The 21,057-nt window shown below is 33.9% G+C and overlaps 1 protein-coding gene across 3 annotated transcripts in view; it reads right to left on the bottom strand.

Annotated features, from left to right (window-relative positions):
- Positions 1-660: 660 nt before the first annotated feature.
- Positions 661-21,057, bottom strand: part of FAM104A (family with sequence similarity 104 member A) — a 24,993-nt gene continuing 4,596 nt past the window's right edge. For 2 of the 3 annotated variants that reach the window (XM_051995198.1, XM_051995199.1), the window contains exons 3-4: positions 2,408-2,470; positions 661-997 (exon numbers count right to left, since the gene is read on the bottom strand). In XM_051995198.1, coding sequence (XP_051851158.1) covers positions 752-997; positions 2,408-2,470 — 309 coding nt within the window. In that variant the 3' untranslated portion in view covers positions 661-751. The remainder of the gene's footprint in view (positions 998-2,407; positions 2,471-21,057) is intronic. The other variant, XM_051995200.1, reaches the window with a different exon arrangement.

Genomic DNA, 21,057 nt, shown 5'->3' with positions numbered 1-21,057 from the left:
AAATACAGTACAACTGTGCAGTGTTTGCTAAGAAGCTGGAAATCTAGCCTTTGGAGGATTAATGATATAGAAGTCAGGGTTCAACAAAGTATCTAAAGACATTCTCCCTGGAACGCAAACACTTTACATAGCGAAGAGAAGAAGACAGATTGCAGGGAGGGTGTTTCCATCTTACAAAGTCTAATCTAATAAGCTTGGTCTAATTTTTCTCCCCCTGTAACAGGGGAAATTAGTTTCAATAGGACATCTGCATACTGAGAGGTAGTATGGTGGCCAGCTTCAGTCAGACAGAAGCGAGCTCTTTTATACTTTGGGAAAGAAAACTAATGTTTTTCATGCAAACTAGTCCTTACTAGTTTACTGAATTTTTAAAAAATCTTTTAAAATTTGAGGACCCCAAGTTTTAATTGGACTCCTTGCACAAAAGAGTAAATTTCCAATTGGTTTCCAAATCCAAAAATGGAGCCATATGGACTCTTAACATGCAGATGCGGTTTTTCTCCTACCGTCACCTTCATTGGGATGACACCACCCTGAAAAGAATCCCATAAAAATGGCTTCAAAGCCCCTCTGAAATTGCAATAGTGCAGCAAAACCACAAGTAAACAAATGCCTGCTAACCTGTTGTTTCAAATATAGACTGAAAAGCCAACAGGCATATTTTGTGCAATTTTTTAACAAACTTTTTAAGTTGAAATATCAAATCTGCACAGTGCTGTCCCTTCACAGAAGGCAAGGAACTGCTAGTTCATCATGTAGGAGGCCGTCCTCGGTGCTGTAGGCTATAAAAATGTGCCTCCTTCAGAATCTGGTTGATGTGGAAGTAAGGGCCTTGGCATAGTGCAGACTGCTCCTGTAAGGACTGAGGGGTATTAGGGCTGGATCCGGTAATTATCTGGTTTAAGCTGCTTTCTTGAACACTTCCCCTGTCTGGGCTATTGATGCTGCTGCTGGTACTACTGCTGCTGCTGCTACCACCACTGTCACTGCTTGAAGACTAGAAAACAAGAGAAAAGAGAGAAGAAGGTTAATGGCAATAATATTATCTCTGCTTGTCCTCTTCCTTTCATACTCAGAACCCATCTTATTCCCCCTCCTAAACTCTTTTGATGTACTACTTTTACCACCCATTCCTTCTATATATAAAGGAAATTCTGGACCTCCAGGGAGAATTTCAGTCACTGGGATCATATTATAGTATCAGTAATATTCCAACCATCATCAAAAGGAAGGAGAAAAGGGAAAGAAAGAAGCAAAAAAAAAGTTGAGCGAAAGTAAAATAAAGCAACTTTTGCCACATTTTTGCAGTTCTTACCTGATCACGAACTATACTACACTAATATGATAATGCAAGAAATATATTTTGCTCGATCATTAGTGTAATTTCAGTAGTCTGTGGAAAAAATTGTCATTTCTGTTTGGCAATAATTTTGCTACTTACTTCCTCCCTTCCCAGTTTTTAAACTGGACTCAGCTGATTCAGTGCTTCCTGCTTGATATCATATGGAACAATATCTGACATCATTATCAGATCTGATTCTCAATATTAAGTCTCTGAAAAGAGGTGTTCCAACAGAACTCATTTCAAAATTAGGTTATTATACTTCTTAAGTAACTAGGTTAGAACATTTATTCCATTCCTAAGATACAAATTTTTAACAATCCAATATCAAAAACCTTAAAGCATGCCAATACTATCAACTTAAATAAGGAAAGAAAACCTAAGAAATTTAAGATTTTAATAAGGGTTCTATACATAATGAAATTTAAAATTTATAACCATCTTTCAATCTATTCCTTTTGAGTTCCTTGAGAGACAGAAATGAGGATATTTAAGGAAACCTTTGTTTTGCTGCTCTTTCATGAAAGTTGGCAAACAGTGGCTACCTACCATTTAATTTTGAAATGTCATCTATGTATGTACAATTAAAAAAATAAAGTTTTAATTATGTCAAGTTCAACATGTACGCATGACCATTTGTAATAGCATGGATGACAATTAGGAATAGTGTCATATTTATATATGACAATAACAGAACAACTCAAGTTCCACCAGTTATCTGTGTCTATCCAACACACATTACACCAATTTTTACTACAAGAAGCCAAGCAAATTAAGAAAGAAGAAAAAGTTTTTTTAAGCTCGAGAAAATAATTAAGCCATCTGAAGATAGGTTGAAGTACTTATCCACCACTAAGAAGTGACAGTATTGTTAGCTGTAAAAAGGAAATTCATACATATGTGGACTTTACACATAATTTTAAAATTAGCAAGTCAAAACAAGACATTTTCACTACAGGAATATATATCCTAGACTATGTCTGCTAGAGACTCCATCTGAACAGATCCCTGGGTTAATGAATAGTAGTCACAAAGTAAGTTTGCTACACTGGATAAGAAACCCACCGCACAGAACACTTTGTTTCCTCTTAGTCTGTTTTCTTTACTGTTTTTCGTTACGGGTGCTGTCTGAAAATTAAGGTGAGAACTATAATCAGTTTCTAATCAAGTTTCATATTAAATTATAATATATCAAAGATTACAATTATAATGACAAATTTGGTAACTCTTGGTGAAAAAGTAATACCTATTTCGAAATTGTAAAAGATTTAAGTAAAAAAATACACTCCCAAATATAGTCAACCTCAACAAATTCAATAAGTCGCACACTCGTGCACCACTGAAAATATTCCGTGACAAAAGGTATCATTAATTTAGATCAACTATTTGTGAATTTAAACTACAAAAAAAAAATTCAGTTTATTACAACAATATAAAGAAAGATTGGGGAGAACAATCATCTTTGAAACTTTTAAATTTCTAAAAGAATTTTGGAGGTACATTGTATACAAATGGATGTACCTAATTAATTTTTTAATTTTAACTAACAAATAGAAAGACCTATGTAGTAGTGTCCTCTACTTGGTAACTATTACTTACTACAAGAATTAAAAGTGATAGTAACTAAACTACATTTAGATGAATTATTTCTAAGGTTTCTAGAATCCTATGAAACCTTTTATTATTCCTTAAAAGAAAACAAAAAACTCCCAACCCACTCTACAAGCATTACTGCTCCCTATAGCTATCCCCAAGAGGAGATGTTTCACTACTAAATCATGTAAAACATTACAGCCAAATTCAATCACCATTTGTAACATTGTTCCTGTGGTACCAATCAGAACTTTTTTCATATATTTTCCTGGAATCAACTGCAGATTTAAGTGAAATGTACAATATAGTTCTGATTTTTACTAATTCAGAATTATCTTTAGCCCAAAATTGGTACAAATCAATATTTATTAAGGATCTATAATATGTAAAGCACCAAGCTATGAAAAATGGGTCAATAGTAGTTTATAAGACAAATCCAACTATAATACATAGTATTAGACAATATATACATTATGGAGGGACAAAAATATCCAAAAGAGAGATGCAAGAAAAGCTTAGTGAACAAAAGACATAACACGCATTTTGAGCTTTTAAAGAATAAATAGGAATTATAAATAAGCAAAAGGTAAGGGAAGCTATACGTTCCAGACATAGAATATCTTGAACAAAAGTAGGGAGGTAAAAAGGAGGCAGAGAGTATTCAGTATAGTTGGAACAACGTACAGGTAAATGAATAAAGCTAGTAAGACAAGGTTAAACACCTCAAAGGCCTAAGATATTACTCTGCAAATAATTTAGAATTAATGAATACTAGGAATGACACAATCTAGGCAGGATAAAGACTTTCTAGCAGTTAATAAGGATGGATAACAGCAGAGAAGGAAAGTTACACTTGCCCAGGTATATGATAATGATAGTGATGGCTATAGGAACAAAAAGTAAGGGAAATATGTGAGAGAGATGTTATAAAGGTAGAATTGTCACATGGTAAATGTTACGATAGCTAAGTAGTGCTATGGGAACATTTCTGGAGTCAGGAAGACGTGATTCCAATTCTGACACTTCCTAATTGTATCACCCAGACAAGTCACTGTAAACCTGTTTTGGCTTCCGTTTCTTTGTCTATAAAAGGCATAATATATCTACACCCCAATGTTGTAATAATCAAATGAGATCAAACTCATATAATTAAATGATCAGTTTCAAGAGGGAATGAAGCCTAAAAAGATTACCTCAATCCTCATCCTCTCAAAGGTGAAGAACTAGGCAGAATACTAGTGTCTGTCAAATAAAATGGTTAAGTATGAGAAAAGATACTGAGTGAAATTAATGAATACAAAAGTTACACTTTGTCTTAGATCAAAGATCATACCCCTTCAGAGATGAAAGGGACTTTAAAGGTCACCTAGTCTGTGCTTTTTAATCAACAAATATTTATTAATGACACTGGGAATACAAACAAAAATATAAAATAGACAAGATAATCATTTGCCCCAAGGAACTTACATTCTACCAGGAAAACATGTACACATATAAGCATATTCAAAATATATAAAAGTAAAATACAAGATGACTGGGGAAGACTAACAGTTGGGAAAAGCCTCATCTTTGAAGAAGGCCAAGAATTCTACAAATCTTCATTTTATGAATGGAGAAGCAGGTTCAGGAGTTCAGTGGATTTGCCCAAGGTCTTCTGACCTCAGATCTAGTTCTCCTTCTACTTCACACTTCAAAAGTATGAGGTGCTAACAAAGGACTCTACCACTGGGAGTGTAGATTTGAAGATCAGAGGGCAGATCTAGAGATGACAGTGATTTACAGAGAGATGGTATTAAAGAAGTTTGGGAGTGATGAAGATTATATAATGAGAATTACAATAACATTTTGTAAAAGCTTATCTGTTGGAGCTTACTCATAATTTGGAGATTGTTTCTAAGGGTATAAAGGACTTGAGAGAATCAAAGACAGATACTCAGGAAAAAAAAAAAAAAAAAAACCAAACCAACAGCTACATATATTAAGGGAAAAGGAGGAACAGAGGCAGACACAGGTAGAATTGGAAGAAGAAAGTAGTGTCTCGGTGGTCAAAAGGATGGTCATTAATGTCACAAAGGATGAAGACTGAAAAAAAGCTGTGGATTTTGTAATTAGGTAACTGTATAAAGCAGCTTCAGTGGGTTAGTGAAGGCAGAAGATAGATGACAATGGAGTAAGGCAGGGAATATGAATAAATACTGAGATGTGAACAACTTCTCCCAAAAAAATTAGCAGTGAAAGGAAAGACATTTGGAACAATAAGTGGCTGGAGCAAATGAGCTAAAGTTTTGTTGTGTTTTCAAGATGGGTGATACTTTATAGTTATTGTAGGTATGTGGAGAAGAGCCAATATGGAGGCAGAATTAAGGAGAAAGAAAAGATTACTGTCAAATAGGAGGTTCTAGATAGGAATTCAAGGACATAGGCAGAGACTAAGATTAAGGATATTTCAGTAAGCAGGGGGAAGGGAAGAGACTAAGAAAAATACTGTGAAGTTCTGAGGACTAAAAGAGAATAAGTCAAAAGTGGTTTTACTTTATTTCCCAGTTCTGCGGCTATACCCATGTTTTATAAAAACTATCAATGTTACATCAATATTCAGATCTATCAAAAGAGTACATTTAATTAGTCGGAAGAGGAGTAGAGAGCACTTGAGACTGACTTCTCTTCATACACTCCTGGTTCTAGGCTAACTGGCCTTTACTGAACTCAATAAGCCATCTCTGGATACTTACCCATAGCTGCCTCCTTCAATAATTTATTACATTCTTCCTGATGACTGCAAGTTGTTAGTTCTTTCCCTCTTCAAATTACCTTGTATTTATTTATGTGTCTAAATGCTAATCACTGCCTCAGCCCCCTGTAGAAAGTAAGTTCCTAGACTTTTCTTTTTATCTTTGTATTCCAAGCATCTAACACAGTATTTGATACAGGCTTCAAATTTGCTGAATAGATTTTTTAAGGCATGAAACTGAATTCTTAAGGTCTAAGGGGAAGGGAAGGATTTAAAATATTTTAATATTAAATTGTTTTTGGTTACATTTTAAATTGAGTTGTGTGTCTTCCTCCTTCCCTCCAAACTCAAGATCACCATTTGACACATATATGTAAAACCACACTACATATACTTCTATTCATCAGTTCTTTCTCTAGAGGGGGAGATAGCATCTTCCTTCATAAGTCCTTTGTAATTGATCTGAGTAGAATACTCAGAATAACTTAGTGGCGTAATTATTCTTGGAAAAATATTGCTGTTAATATATATTCTGTACATTTCATTCTTCATTATTTCATGCAAGTCTTTCCATGTTTTTCAAAAATCAACTAGCTTGTCATTTCTTGCAGCATAGTAATATTCTATCACAATCATATACCACAACTTGTTTAGTCATTATCTTACTTGATGGGCATCCCCCTTCAGTTTCCAGTTCTTTGCCACACAAAGTCAGGTGCTTTAAATATTTTAGAATATATAGTTTATAATCTTTTTTTTCCTGATCATCTTGGGAAACAAATCTAATAGTGGTATTCTGAGGACCAGAAGAGAGGAATTTTCAGAGCTTAACCATCAATAAGTTTCCACTACAAGCTTAAAAACTGTTAGGCCATGTAAGTTTTTCAGTCTACACTTTGTTTTCATAGTAAGTGTGTCCCTTCTTCCAAAGAGTAAGGGTGATTTCTAGGAAACTGTGTATTAATATTGTTTAAGAGACTGAAGGCACAATCATGTTAAGAATCAGGGCACAAGCAGTTTTCTTGGTTTTAGTCTTGTGGTAGCATGCATGACTTCTAAAAGTCAAGAAGTATATAGCACTCACTTCAACAGCAAAGTGATTCTAGACAGACGTTCATAAAATAATATTCAAATTAATACATAATTCCATAATATATCTCAAGAGTTCCTAGTTCCTATCAGAAACAAATGCTTATACAACTGGCTGCTCCAAAGTTCATGTTTACCGTCCTGAAACTGACTAAAGTTTAATATCCATCAACATCTGAAAAATTATTTTCATGATACCTTTATGGTAAAACAAAAAACTCTGAGAGGCTGAACTGTTTAAAAAAAAAAAAAATCCTTCCAAACACATATGAGCAACAGGTAAGAAAAATCCAGAATACTGAAATGTGAACTCATAAATTACAAACTCTCCCTCAAAAGATGAATTATCCTAAATATTTATATACTAGGATTTGTATCATCAGTTAGACACTATTAAAAAATAGGTTAATTATGGAAAAAAATCTTTGTAGCAAGCTTCTCTGATAAGGGTCTCAATCAAGATCATTCAATTCAAGTCATTTCCCAATAAATAGAAAAAGGACATGAAGAAGTAGTAAAATGCTCTAAATCATTAATAATTATAGAAATGCACATTAAAATGACTCTTGAAATTACATTTTATACTTATCAAGATTGGCAAAGATTATAAATGAGGAAAATGACAAATGCTGGAGGGGCTGTATAAAAAATAGCATAGTACTAAACCACTATTGGTGAAATTGTTAAGTTAGCCTTTCTGGAAAACAATTTGGAAAAAATCACTAAATGATGTATACATACTGCTTTAACTCAGACCACTATGATACCCTATATCTCAAAGAAAGGAAGAAAAAAAAAGACCCACACATATAAAAATATTTATGATTGTTCTTTTCATAGTAACCATTAAGCTGGAAATAAGTGGAGAGAATCCACCTATTAGGGAATAGCAGAACAAATTATGGCATGTAAACATAATGAGAATATTATTATTAAAAAAAAATAACAAAATGGAGTTTCAAAGAAAAGTAGCAAAATCTCTATTATCTGAGGTAAAGTAAGCAAAACTAGGACAATTTACATGTTAACAACATTAAAAGAATGTTGAAAGAATTTAGAACTCTGATTAATATAATAAGCCACAAATCCACAAAACTGAAGATGAATCCCAAAGGGCTGATGAACCTTGAGTCCAACACAAGATATATATATATATTTGAATATGGCCCAAGGTGGGAAACTGCTTAAGTGGATTGTGTATATTGTGGAGTGGTAGTAGTTGTAGATTTTGGTGAAGAAAGTGGGGCTAACTGTTCTAAGGAGATGGGGAGTGATACTAAGCCAAATCAACAACCATTTTGTTAGCTTCCCACAGTCCCTACTCTCAAGGACAATGCAGTGTGCTAGGGAAAGACTAAAACAAAACAAAAGACCTTTCCAGCATGAAAGGAAATGCAAATTATGCCTATAATTACAAGGCTAGAGCTTTACTTTTTTTAAAGTGTCAAATTAATTTTTCAAATATGAATTTAAACACCAAAAGAAAAAAATTCCTATAGAATAGGAATAATACTGGACATGAAATTACTAATCTTTATCATGTAGAGCTAACTTAAAAAAAAAAAAATCATCCTATTTGTGCCTGTGATTCCTTTCTGCCTTCTAAAAAGGAAAAAGAAAAAACTAGAACATGTTTAACAGAACAACATAATAAAGTAAAACAAATTCCTATAATGACCAAACCCCTTCAAATGTATAGCTTATTTTGCAACTTGAGTCCATCATGTTTCTGGAGATGGTTTCTTCCATATGCTTTTTCCACATATGATACTGTGAAATAGTGGTAGATCTTTTTGTTGATCAGCATTCTAAAGTCTTTCAAAATTATTTTCATAGTCCTGGTACAATTGTTTTCCTGATTCTCTTCATTTTTGCTCTATCAATTCATAGATGTTTTCAAGTTTCTTCAAAATGGTCTTATTTGTCATTCCTTATGGTGATTTGTTCAGTTATTCATTCCCCAATTGATGGGGAATGACTTCATTTTCTAGTTTTTTTGTTAATATAAAAAGGCTCTTGTACATATATGTTATTTCTTTTGGGGTACAGAACAAGTAATGGTAAACCTAAGTCAATAGATATACACAATTTGTGACTTTGCGGTACAGAACTATCACAGACCAGCAATACAAATAGTGCAGTAAAGACTTAAATGTATGTCATTCTGTAACTGAAACCCATCCTATTCTGTCAGGAGGGGTGTGTGTGTGTGTGTGTGTGTGTGTGTGTGTGTGTGTGTGTGTGTGTGTGTGTGTGTATAGATGCTTCATCACTCCACTGGAACTGTGGTTGGTCTCTTCATTAATACATACCTATTGTCCTTCCTCCACCCAAGTCATTTCAACTACAGTTTTCCTTTTTTGTCATCTTTACCAAACTGAAAAGCATAAGGGAAACTCCCAAAGTTTCATTAATTTCACTTGCCAAATTATTCGTGAAATAGAGATTTTTTTTTTATATGAAAAAGTTTGAGTTTCTTCCTTTGAAAACTGCTGGTTCATCATCTTTGACAATTGGGAAATGGCTCTGAATCATAAACATTTGATTCAGTTTTTATCTTAAATGTGAGATTTATCAGAGAAACTTGCAACAGTTTTTTCCCCCACTTAAAACTGTTTCTTTTCTAATCTTAACTAGATTGGGTTTTGTTTGTGCAAAACCTATCTAAATCAAAATTGCCCATTTTATCTCCTATGATCCTCTATCCCTTGTTTGATCAACTCTTCTTCCTCTAGTCATAGTTCTGGAAAGTATGTTCCTCCTTATTCCTGTAATGTATTTTCTGTAATTTTTCCTATGTGATTCATGCTATTCAGTCACCTATGACTCTCATGACCTCATTTGGGGTTTTCTTGACAAAGATGCTGAAGTGATTTGCCATTTCTTTTTCCAGCTCATTTGACCGATGAGGAAAACGAGGCAAACAAGGTTAAACTGACTTGCCCAGGATGTCGCACCACATAGTTGCTTCAATTCATGTATCTTATCTGGAGCTTATCTTGGTACAGGATGTGAAATGTTGTTATACCAAATTTCCGCCAAAATGCTTTTTTGGTTTTCTCAACAATCTTGGTCAAAACAGGTGAATCCTTCATTTAGTAGTCTTTGGGGCACAAGTTTTAATTCTGGATTGATATTTTAAAGCAATATCAAAATTTTACTTCATTTCTGGCTCTCTCCTTTATCCTTTATTCTCTAGTCTTCCTTTAGCCATAACAAAGAAATGAACACTTATAAATTTTCTTTGTGGTTTTTTTTTGGTTTCTTATTAATTTAGGTGAAATATTTTTATTTAAGTTATTAAGTGAATTTTGTTTTTATATGGTCTTTATTTGGAGGGGAAAGTTTTTCAATCCTAGTATAAGTATTTTAATTCTAATAACATAATACAGTGAATTCAGTTAGTACTAAGATAATTGCAGAAACTGGATTAAGTGAAAAGGGCTTGAAAAAGAAGGTTTAGACCCCACAAATTCTGTTTATTACTAAAGAGAAAATTTGAGAAAGCCCTTCCTGGCAGTTCCCAAATTTTTAGTGGTTTGGTTAAAACTTGAATTACTACAGACAATGTCATTAAGTCAGCTGGAAATAAAGTAAAATGTCATTGATGGGGAATGTCTAAACAAAATATGATTCATGAATTTAATGGAGCATTACTACACTATTAATAAATGACCATGAAGAAAACAGAGAAGTAGAGTTAGCCTTATGTGAACTTTTATCAAAACATATGTTGTTGATGTTCTCTCAAATAACCTAACTTTCCAGTTCCTTAAACCACTCAATTTCCATGGCCTACAATTCCACTTTACCTCAGTCTCCACAAAGGAGTGGTCACACCCTTGATCATGCACTTACTCACAAATGTTTTACATTCATGATTAAAAACTGTTCATTCCATTTCTCCCTCCACCTCTAGTCAATTTTTTTTTTGCTTTTTTGATATTTTGCAGCTACTTTTACCAAACCCAATCTATGGATTACTCTTATCATCTGTCTCTTTCACTCATGTACACTTGGATGGAGCAGGAGAAAGCTGGGCAATCATGTTGACTTGGGTTTAATACCTAATCTTAACTGGACAAAATTTTTCATTCCTCCTTTTACTGACTCTCTCTCTACAACCAGTGTTCCAAGTCTTCCCTTTTCTTTCAAACCTCTCATTCCGATACTATCCCATATGCTCACATCATACTTTACTGAGAAAATCAAGGCCATTTCATCACCTCACCATTCTCTTTTCTTCACATCTACAATCTTTAGACCATCTTCTACTTTGTCCTCCTTTTACTCCATACTTGTGATGACAAGGGTGTTTGAGAATGCTCTCTATATGTAATCTCAACCCTATCTTTTCCTCCAGCAGATTAACCCTACAATCAGCTTTTCGCTCTCATTTTCATTCTCTTTACTTCTCTGCTTCTTACTCCTTCATTCTTAAAAAAAAAAAAAAAAAAAAAAAAAAAAGAAAAGCCTGACCAAATCCTACTGTCCCCATGATCTAATGTTCTACATTAAATGTAATTCTCCATTTCTTTTTCCATGTCACAGCCCAACTTTAAGGAAAGCCTGCCTGTACTCCTTCCTTCCATTTCCTCTCCTTTTTATTTCTCAATTTCTTACAAACTGGCCTCTAACCTTATGATCTCTAACTGAAATTATTCTCTCCAAAGATGATAACCTTTTTAAAATTTTATCCTCTCTATACATATATATATATACCCTTTCTTGTTGGAACAACTTGTAACAAATATGTATAGTTCACATATATACATACATGTCTATATACATATGTACACAGACTTACATACATGCATATAAACACACTGGTATTTAATGATAATGATAAGGCAGAGGGAGTGGGAGAAAGAAAAAAAAGGAAAATTTACATGATAACTTTGTTGTACATAACAGATTTCAGTTTCTTGTATAATAATCTTTTTATAATACTATGTTATGGAAATGCTTGTTTTATTCCATAAATTAAAAAGAAAAAACTAAAAAATGGAAAACAAATATGCAGAGTCAAACAAAAATTTCCACACTGGCTACATCCAAATGAAATACATGTCTCATTTTTATCTTGAGTTCATCATCTCTGTTAGCAGGTGGGTGGCATACTTCATCAGTTCTCTGGAACTACTTTAGGTCAGGGTACTAACCAAAGTCTTTTAAGTCTTTCATAGTTATTTTGTCTTTATAATATTATTTACTAAAGGGGTTATTATTATTTTTTTGGTCCCTATATTATCAAATTTTTAAAGTTGACTATTTTCCTTTTGGTTTTCTTAAAAAAAAAATCCTGCTGTTTTAAATGTATAGACACTTTGGAAAGAAAATAGTTCTTCAACTTTAGGACACATGCTGTACTTCTGATGACATAGTAATATAATTTAAGTATAGAAATTGGATTAAGTGAAGCAACTGACTTCAACCAACTTTGACAAGAGGCTTAAAAGCAAGGGTAGATAATCTCTTCTGTTAATGCAGAAATTATTCTGGTCATGCTCACCTTGAGCTAATTGATACATATCTTTCCATCCCCTTTTCCTACCACCCAGTATTTTCCTTTACACCTACCCTCCAACTTCTCATAATTTTCATTTCTTTGCTACTACAAAAAAAGCCTTTCAAATTTTTTGCAAGTATCATCTTTGTTCTTCCTTTGACTTATTTGGGGATACAGGACTAGTAACAGTATTTCTGGGTTAAAAAGACGACACAGCTTGGTAACTTTTTGAATATGTTATAGATTACTTTCCAGAATGGCCACATCAATTCACAATTCCACTAAACAAAGCATCAACGCCTATTTTCCAGCATTCCCTCCAACACTTGACATTCTCAATAGTTTTACCCAAAGTCTCTTAATCACCAAAGCTAATGGTCTCCCTCAATTCTCATTCTCCTTCGCTTTCTCTCTACAATATTTGACAGTGCTTCTCACCCTCTCTCATCTCTGGGCTTCCCTGACACTATTCTCTTTGTTCTCTTTCTACCCATCTTGTTTGTACATATTTATTTCTTTGTCTTCTCTTGTTCCCTGTGGGGCCTCCTCAAATTTAAGTATGAGCCCCTCAAGAATAGAGACTGACTTTGTATCATCAGTTTTTAACACAGTGCCCAGCAGTTAATAGGAATTTAAATGCTAACCACTTGAGTTGATGGGTGATCATTTATAATTACATCTCCTCAGTCGGTTTTTCTTTCTCTCTCTCTTCTCTCCCCCGCCCCCCTTTCCCTCTCTCCATATATTTTGGCTGAGGCAATTGGGTTAAGTGACTTGCCCAGGTTACACAGCTACAAAGTATTAAGTGTCTGAGGCCAAATTTGAACTCAGATCTCCTTCTGACTTCAGAGCCGATGCTCTATCCACTGTGCCATCTAACTATCCCTCAATATATACTCTTACTTAGTAATTATCAACTTCTATGAGCTTAACTACTATCGTTGTACAACTGATTCCCTAAATTTTATAACCTACCAGAGTTTCTTTCCCAAACGCTATTATCATTTGAATCATCAATTGTACATTGGATATTCTGAAATGAACGTCTCAGGCATTTTAAACTCAACATGTTCAAAATAATGTATTATATTTCTTTCCATATTCCCCATTTCTATCCACACCATCTTTCTAGTCATTCTACTTCAAAAGCTTTTGCATCATCTTCAACTACTCACTTCTTTACTACTTATACATAATCACGTCACATTTTGTTTTCAATATCTCACTTTTCCCTTTCTCTCTGCTTATCACAGCCCCCTACCAATAACAATTAACTTCATCATTACTATTGTGATAGCTCCCTAGGTGATCTCCCTATAATCCAGTCTCTCCTCCCACCCATCTTCCACAAGTGTGCCAAAGTGAATTTTCCTGAAGTGGAGATCTGATAATGTCACATCTTTTATTTATATTCCAGTGATTTCTTATTACTGCTGGGGACAAATAGATACTCCTCTAATATGTAAAGCTCTCCATAAAGTGGCTTCAACTTACTTTTCCAGACTTATTTTTTACTGAGGTTTTAAATTTTTCACTTATTTTATTTGTTACTTATTTTTTACACTTTACTTTCCAAATGTACTATAATCTAGCCAAACTAGCTTTTCTTATGTACTTTATTTCCCATTCCTGACTTTTGTCCTGATTGTCCCCTCATCTCAAATGAACTTCCTTCTTACCTCTACCTTTTATTACATTCCCTTATTTCCTCCAATACTCAATTCAAGTACTCTTTTCCTGATACAAACAAGATGCTAGGACATTCCATCCTCCAAACTGCCTTGTATTTTGCATGTAACTATATATGTGAATGTTATTTCCATCAATACAATGTAAGCAGACTTTTCACTTTTGTCTTTGTATCTACAATGCCCAACAGCAGCAGTCCAACATTTAATAAATTACTGTTGATTGATTTTACTGAAGCAAAGTAAATTATTACAAAACATACACAATGAACACAAGGCAAAAATGGTAAGAATAGTACTCTTCCACACACAAAAACCCCAACTTGAAAGCTGTGTGACTATAAAAACCAAGCTTGACCCCCCAAAAAAGCAGCTCCCTAGTCATTGCAATCATGTTAGTGGTTAGACTTGGCTGATGTGTTGTCCATTCCCTTTTTTATAAGGGATAGTAAACCCTTTGGGCAGTGGAGCAACATATATATTTGAAAATGAAGGTGAGATACAAACAAAAGACAGCAAGACTGCAGATCAAATTATAATACATGTTCATATGAAACCAATCCTTCCTTAATTAAGCTGCTTGATGAAAACTTTTCCCCAAATTATAGTATAAAATTAAAAGCTTTAAACAAATGACTTATGGGTATATTGTTTTCCTCTGGGAAAATAACTGAACATGTTTGGGTCTTAGTGTCCTTATCTTATATTAAATAAGTAGTTTAGAATATTTGATGTCAATGCTGCTTTTCAATTCTCATTTTATTATTTCTACAACAACCTCACCTCCCTAAACTGGCTGAGCAGGGAGGGTTAATTTCAAAACTGGGATTTTCAACTACACAAATGTTAGCAAAGTCTTACACCTTTAAAAAACAACCAAACATGTGACAATTATTTGCAACACTGAAAGTCTTGTATGCAAAAAAAAAAAAAAAAAAATTCAATTCAGGACTTTTTGTTGTAGTAAAAAACTGCACACACAGTTAAGTCCCAACCAGTTGAGGCATGGCTGAACATATTGTGGTACATGAATATAATGGAATTGGTGCACTATGGGAAATAACAAATGAAGAATTCTTTCAAAACAGGAAAATGATACATTAAAACAAAGTAATGAAATTAAATAAAACCCATATAATTATAGTGATCAAGCTTGGTCCCAGAGCACAGCTGAGAAAATGAAACTTCTTTCCCTTCACTGCAGAGGTGAAGGACTATAGATGTGTAATATCACCTAAACTATTAAATGCAGTTGATTTTGATTTTTTTTTATTGTTTTTCCTGAATTGGTTTTCTTTCTTAATTTGTTTACAAGGAAAAATTTAAGTGGGGTTGGGGAGAATATGTTCAGAAATGAGTATGAGGTAAAAACAAAGGCATCAAATGATATCTAATTAGAATTATTAAAAAATAAAAAAAATTGGTATAGTTTAATGAGTGAATATATAATATATATTACCATCATTGCAAGGACCTGAACCATAATTAAAGTTTGAAAATAAGAAATCAATAAAATTAGACCACTTGTGAAAATGTATTGTTTCAATTAAAAATAAATTTCTTAGAATTTGGTTCCTATTTGGTTTTACAGCTATAAAAACTGTAGAAATCTCAGAACAAAAGACAAACCAAATCAACTTAAATCTCCTGCTGGTTTTACTAGTTTTCTAGATGGTTCTTGTTCTCAAATTCATTGTTAGTCATGAGAGATGAGTAACGCCATCAAAAGCTTTAAAACCTCCGATTTTTATTGTTATTAGTGCTAGTAGTGCTAGTCTTTGGCTAAAATGATCTGTTTCAAAAACAAAACCTAACCAATATGTATAGTTCACAGAATTTTGTAATCATTCAGTTGCTAGGTTTCTGTTTATTGATCCTATACCTTTTACAGTGAGAATATCCTTAGAATGCTGAGATTGTGACATCAATGGTTTTTTCCCTACCAAGAAAGGAAGGGAAAAGGCAGAGAAGCTTGAGGTAAGTCTCGTTCTTTCCCTTTCATTTTCACTCCTAGGCTGCTTGTATAATGTGATATTTTAAGTTAAAATTAAAGATCTCAGCAAGTCAAAAAGACAAAGAAAGAGACATTCAGGTTACAATGTGGCATGCCACAGGCATAACTCATAACCTTTTTTTAAGGCAGAAATCTTTTAAGTGTCACTGTGTATCAGAGTAAGATAACAAAAGAAAATAGATATTTCACAGATTGAGTAAAAGCAGAATACAGAAAGTTTAAAACGGTTTAAAATGAAGAAAGGTATATATAAAACAAGACAATAAGCTTTGATATTAGCACCTATACTACAGTCGAGGAAAAAGTCAGAACTATCATGAGGGGAATGGGGCATAGCTCCAGAGGTCACCATCTCAGGAAGCACAGTTCCTACCTGCGCTTCAGCCCCCTCTTAGTCCTAATTAAGCGACTTGCCTTCAATTTCTTTCATCTAGTACTGGGTTGCCATCTGTCCAAGTCCCATGACCATTTTAGGCTTCCTTTAGGTGTAGTTTTTCACAATAGCAGACTACATTACTCCATACCCTAACAAAGGCTGCCTAGACCTAGGCCCCATCACAGCCCTGATGTGCAGAATCATCAAGGACACCCATAAGCTGTAGTATTCTTTGCTTTTCTGTTGTGCCCTTTGAAAACTTCTCTTTTATTGTAGTGAGATTGCTGGATATAAACTCAGAGCACTGAATCCAATCCTCCCCCTAGTTTGGGCACTCATAATCTACTTGACACTTTAGATAAGTCCTTCACCTTTCTATGGCTTAGGTTTCCTTACCTATAAAATGAAGGGATTAAATTAAATTATTTTCAAGGTCCTTTCCAAATAAATCTTTATGGTTTTGTGGTCCCTTGCTCTCATTTATTCCACTTCTGGAGTTGGCTGAAATATAGCTTTTTCCTAAAGCCTTCTTTCCTGACACACAGAGCCAGGAGAAGCTGGGCACACTCTTTGCTCTATGATGCCACATTCAAACAATCTGTTTCCTAGATCCTTGTTGTTATCATTCTCTGAATCTCCCTCTTTCTCCTATTTGATTAAAAGACTTCTCCATCCAGATCCCTGTACCATTTAATTTCCTCAATTCACACGGTCTGTTTACATCTTAAGATGCCAGAATTTCTCATTATAGTTCTCAAAACAATGAGACTCACGGAGCTGATTTCTTTCTTTTTGCCGAGGCAATTGAGGTTAAGTGATCTGCTCAGGGTCACACAAGTAGGAAATGTTAAGTATGTGAGGCCAATTTGAACTCAGGTTCTCCTGACTTCAGGGCTGGCACTCTAACCACTAAGCCACCTAGCTGCCCCACACAGAGCTGATTTCTACACAATAACTTTTTCTTATGTAGTGGAATTGAAGTAAAAAGATCTGGGTCCAAATCTCACCTCCAGTACTTATTAAATAACCATGGGCATTCAACTTTTGTAAACCTTGCTTTCCTCATATGTAAAATATTAGACCTGGACAAGATGGCCTCTGAGGTTCCCTTCTGATTCTAACATCTATCATAACTCACAGTATTTTAAAGTTCAAATGAAATAATGTCAAGTTTTTGGGAAACTTTAAAGCACCACAATAAATATCAGTTATTATCTTGCTATTAAAAAAAAAGGATTATCACCAGTGAGGGAGGTGGAGGATAGGTAAAAAATAAATAAACATATATATATATATAAAAGTTATAATTAGCACATGTACAATCTAGTCCAAAACTGCACAATATTTACATTTTAAAAACCACAAATAAAATATCTGAAGTAACATCAGGTACTAAAATACATAAAAACTAGAAAAGCAGTATTTCTAAAACAATGTTCTTCACAATAAGGAGGAATTTCAATACTAATATAGAATTCCAATACTACAATTTTTTTTCCTTCTAAAGTATGAATAAAAAGTATATGAAATTATTTTTTCTTTGGGGGGAAACAAACAAAAAAACCTTTAAATTCCCTTCCCCCATTTTCAATTTTCCTAATTTTGTTTTGTTTCAAGAGGATATTCCATATTCCTAGATTTCTTGAAGGTTCCATCAATTTTTTTCCTTCTTTTTTGTCAAGACAACTGGGGTTAAATGACTTGTCCAAGGTCACATAGTAAGTCTTCAGTGTCTGAGGCCAAGTCATGTCCTCCTGACTCCAAAGACAGTACTCCATCCACGATGCCATCTAGCTGACTCATTCATTTCTTGTTAAAAATAAGTTTTATTAGTTCTCTTGTTCTTATACCAGTTATTTTTGGACATATATAATATATATAATCCTGTGAAACCAATCCTCAAGAAGCAAATGTTTGCTTATAAGAAAGACAAAGTTATGTAGATAACAAATGTCCATTCAGATACAAAAGTTTTGCATGGTCAAAGCAATTTGGGAAAAATGCTGTTAAGTTAAATTCCTCTTGAGTTCTTCCAATTGCAGCTTTGGGGAAACCATCTGTCCTCAGTTTTTTTTTTTTTTTTTTTTTTTTCCCCCAGTGAGAAAATGAAGCTAGTATATAGCAAGCTAAGAACATACTATACACAAAGCATACTCAAACATACTTTCAAGTCTCCTAAAAGGAAAGGGTAGATAGTAATTATGCAGATAAATTGCTTTGGGGCCCTGATGACAAAGCAAAATGGGCTACTCAAGGATTACAGGTGGTAAAGACACAATTGATCCTATAAATTAAAGCAGCCCTCTTTTAAGCTAAAAGGACTGCTAGGTTCAAACCAGTATGACACTCCTTGAGTACCTCTCATTAGCTCTTTCACTACTTTTTCAAGGTGTATTAAGGGAACTACAGAATATTGCTGAAAAAGGGAAAAGAGTGGGGAAAGAAAAGGGACAGGAGAAAAATACACAGAGAATTCCTGGTGCTAAGGTTTCTCCTGACATTTTTTAATCCAGAGAAGCGGTTCTGAAACTAACTCCTCCAGCCTGAGGAGCAGCACATGACCATTTTTGCAAATGGAGAAAACATACCAGATACTACAATAAAGAGGTTAAACGAATAATAATTTGTAAAAATCCACATCTATTAATTCAATTAAGACACCTTTAAGACAAATAACTGACAAATAATCCTCAAACTTCTGCAAACCCATCACTCAAAAATAAATCTTCAAGTTAAAAGGTAAAAGTGGCTTTAAAAAAAAGGCATTTCAGCTACTTAAAAAAAAAAATGAGGCAGTAAATACCAATACTTCAAGGATGCAAAAGATAAGATCCCATGTGTACAAAACATGTTTCATAGTAGCACTTCTATGGAAGCAAAAACTTATCTAAATGGATGCCTATCATCTGGGGGAGTGCCTGAACAAATCATGGTATATAAATGTAACAGTGAATAAGAATTCATAAACTTCTAAAGATCAATATTAATTGAATAAAATTACGTGAGCAGAAAAATAGAACTCAGATCAGTGCAATGCCAATTTGGACTTCAGAGGCCTAAAAAAATGTTAAAATAGCCGACAAATCCAAGACCAATGTGTTTGTTTTGTTTAACTATATTCAGTACAAGGGGAAAGCACTGATGGGGAACTGATAAATTATTGCAGTAAAAATTAAAAGACAGACATGAAGGAAAATATTGTCTCGAGTTATCATCTAAAGCATAACTGACTTCTGAATCCAATCCTCCCTGTGCAATAAGAGAACTGTTCAGTTCTGCAAACATATATTGTACCTAAGATATACTGCAACATATTTAACATATATAGGACTGCTTGCCATCTAGGGGAGGGGGTGGAGGGAGGGAGGGGAAAAATTGGAACAGAAGTGAGTACAAGGAATAATGTTGTAAAAAAATCACCCTGGCATGGGTTCTGTCAATAAAAAGTTATTATAAAATAAAAAATAAAATAAAATAAAAAAGCATAACTGACTAAAAGTGAAAAATGAGGTAAAAGCAACATAAACAGAAAAAAGGCACAATATTTTTTTCCCTTTAAATGCCAACCTCTCCCACCTCCCAAGGTTGTTAACTTAATCAGTCCTTCTAATAAAAAAACATAAAAATAAACTGCAATAGAAGCAACTCAATTAGTTGGTACTCAATTCTCCCATAATAATGGGAGGATCACCATTCTTCCAGTTTCTCCTTCTTTAGCTCCTTTCTGGTGGCTAATACTTTTTTATCTAAGAAGCAGCTGCATAATTTGGCTCCACTTAGGATCTCTGACAAAAGTTGAAGGAATAATGGAGAATCCAATAAATACATTCTGAATTTTAAATTACCTATTGATTCCATCTATTCTCTTCTTGTCCCATTTTAATGGATTATATTAGGAACATTTTTGTATTAGCCTTGAGCAGGGTGTGAAAAAACCCTGGCCCAGCCTCAAGACAGATGGTGACAAGAACAATTACAAGAGATTCAAGAGTCTGGGAATTAAGTCTGTGAGCCAAAAAGTGGATGGCAAAATTTCTCCTTTGCTTTCTTGATACCAATTGCGCACAAAGAAATGTTTAAATTCAACAGAAATTAAATCAAAGAATTGACTTTTAAGATAGTTCTTGTTCAGGTCTACTTCTCTTGAAGATGGGGAATTCCCAGGTAAAACACAGCATGAAGAAAATATAATAGGTAGCAAATGATAAATAACTTTTTTAAAAAATTAGGTTCCCAAATAAAACCTACAGGCTACATCTTTGATGTAGTATAAATACATCACGTAGAAGAAGTAAAAGTGATACTTATGTTGAAAAATAGAAGAGCCTTGCTGACAACAGGTCAAATCACTTACAAAAAATTTTCCCCTGATTAATTGAAAAGAACTTCAGAGTGAAATTTAAATTGTTACTCCAGTTTTTAACACAGTTACTAGCTGTAGTTGTGACTACAACCGATTAGTCTAGCTTAATTTAATTCCTGATAACTTGTTTTCTCCCATTCATCAAAAAGCACACTGCTCTAATTTCATCTCATTCATTCGGTGAATTCAGTTCAGGTGTATTAAGCATCATTCAATGTGCAGAGAAGTACTCTTAAGCATTAAGACAGCAAGCTTAGCTAAACCCTTAAGGATTGTCGTCTTAATATAGGGGAATATGATACATACACAGGAAATGTAAGTATACTAAAATATAAGAGCATTAGTATTATTC

The sequence above is a fragment of the Antechinus flavipes genome, chromosome 4 (assembly GCF_016432865.1).
Source record: "Antechinus flavipes isolate AdamAnt ecotype Samford, QLD, Australia chromosome 4, AdamAnt_v2, whole genome shotgun sequence".
NCBI classification, from domain to species: Eukaryota; Metazoa; Chordata; class Mammalia; order Dasyuromorphia; family Dasyuridae; genus Antechinus; species Antechinus flavipes.
The sequence above is the reverse complement of the archived record's forward strand: the minus strand, read 5'-3'. Positions and strand labels throughout refer to the sequence as shown.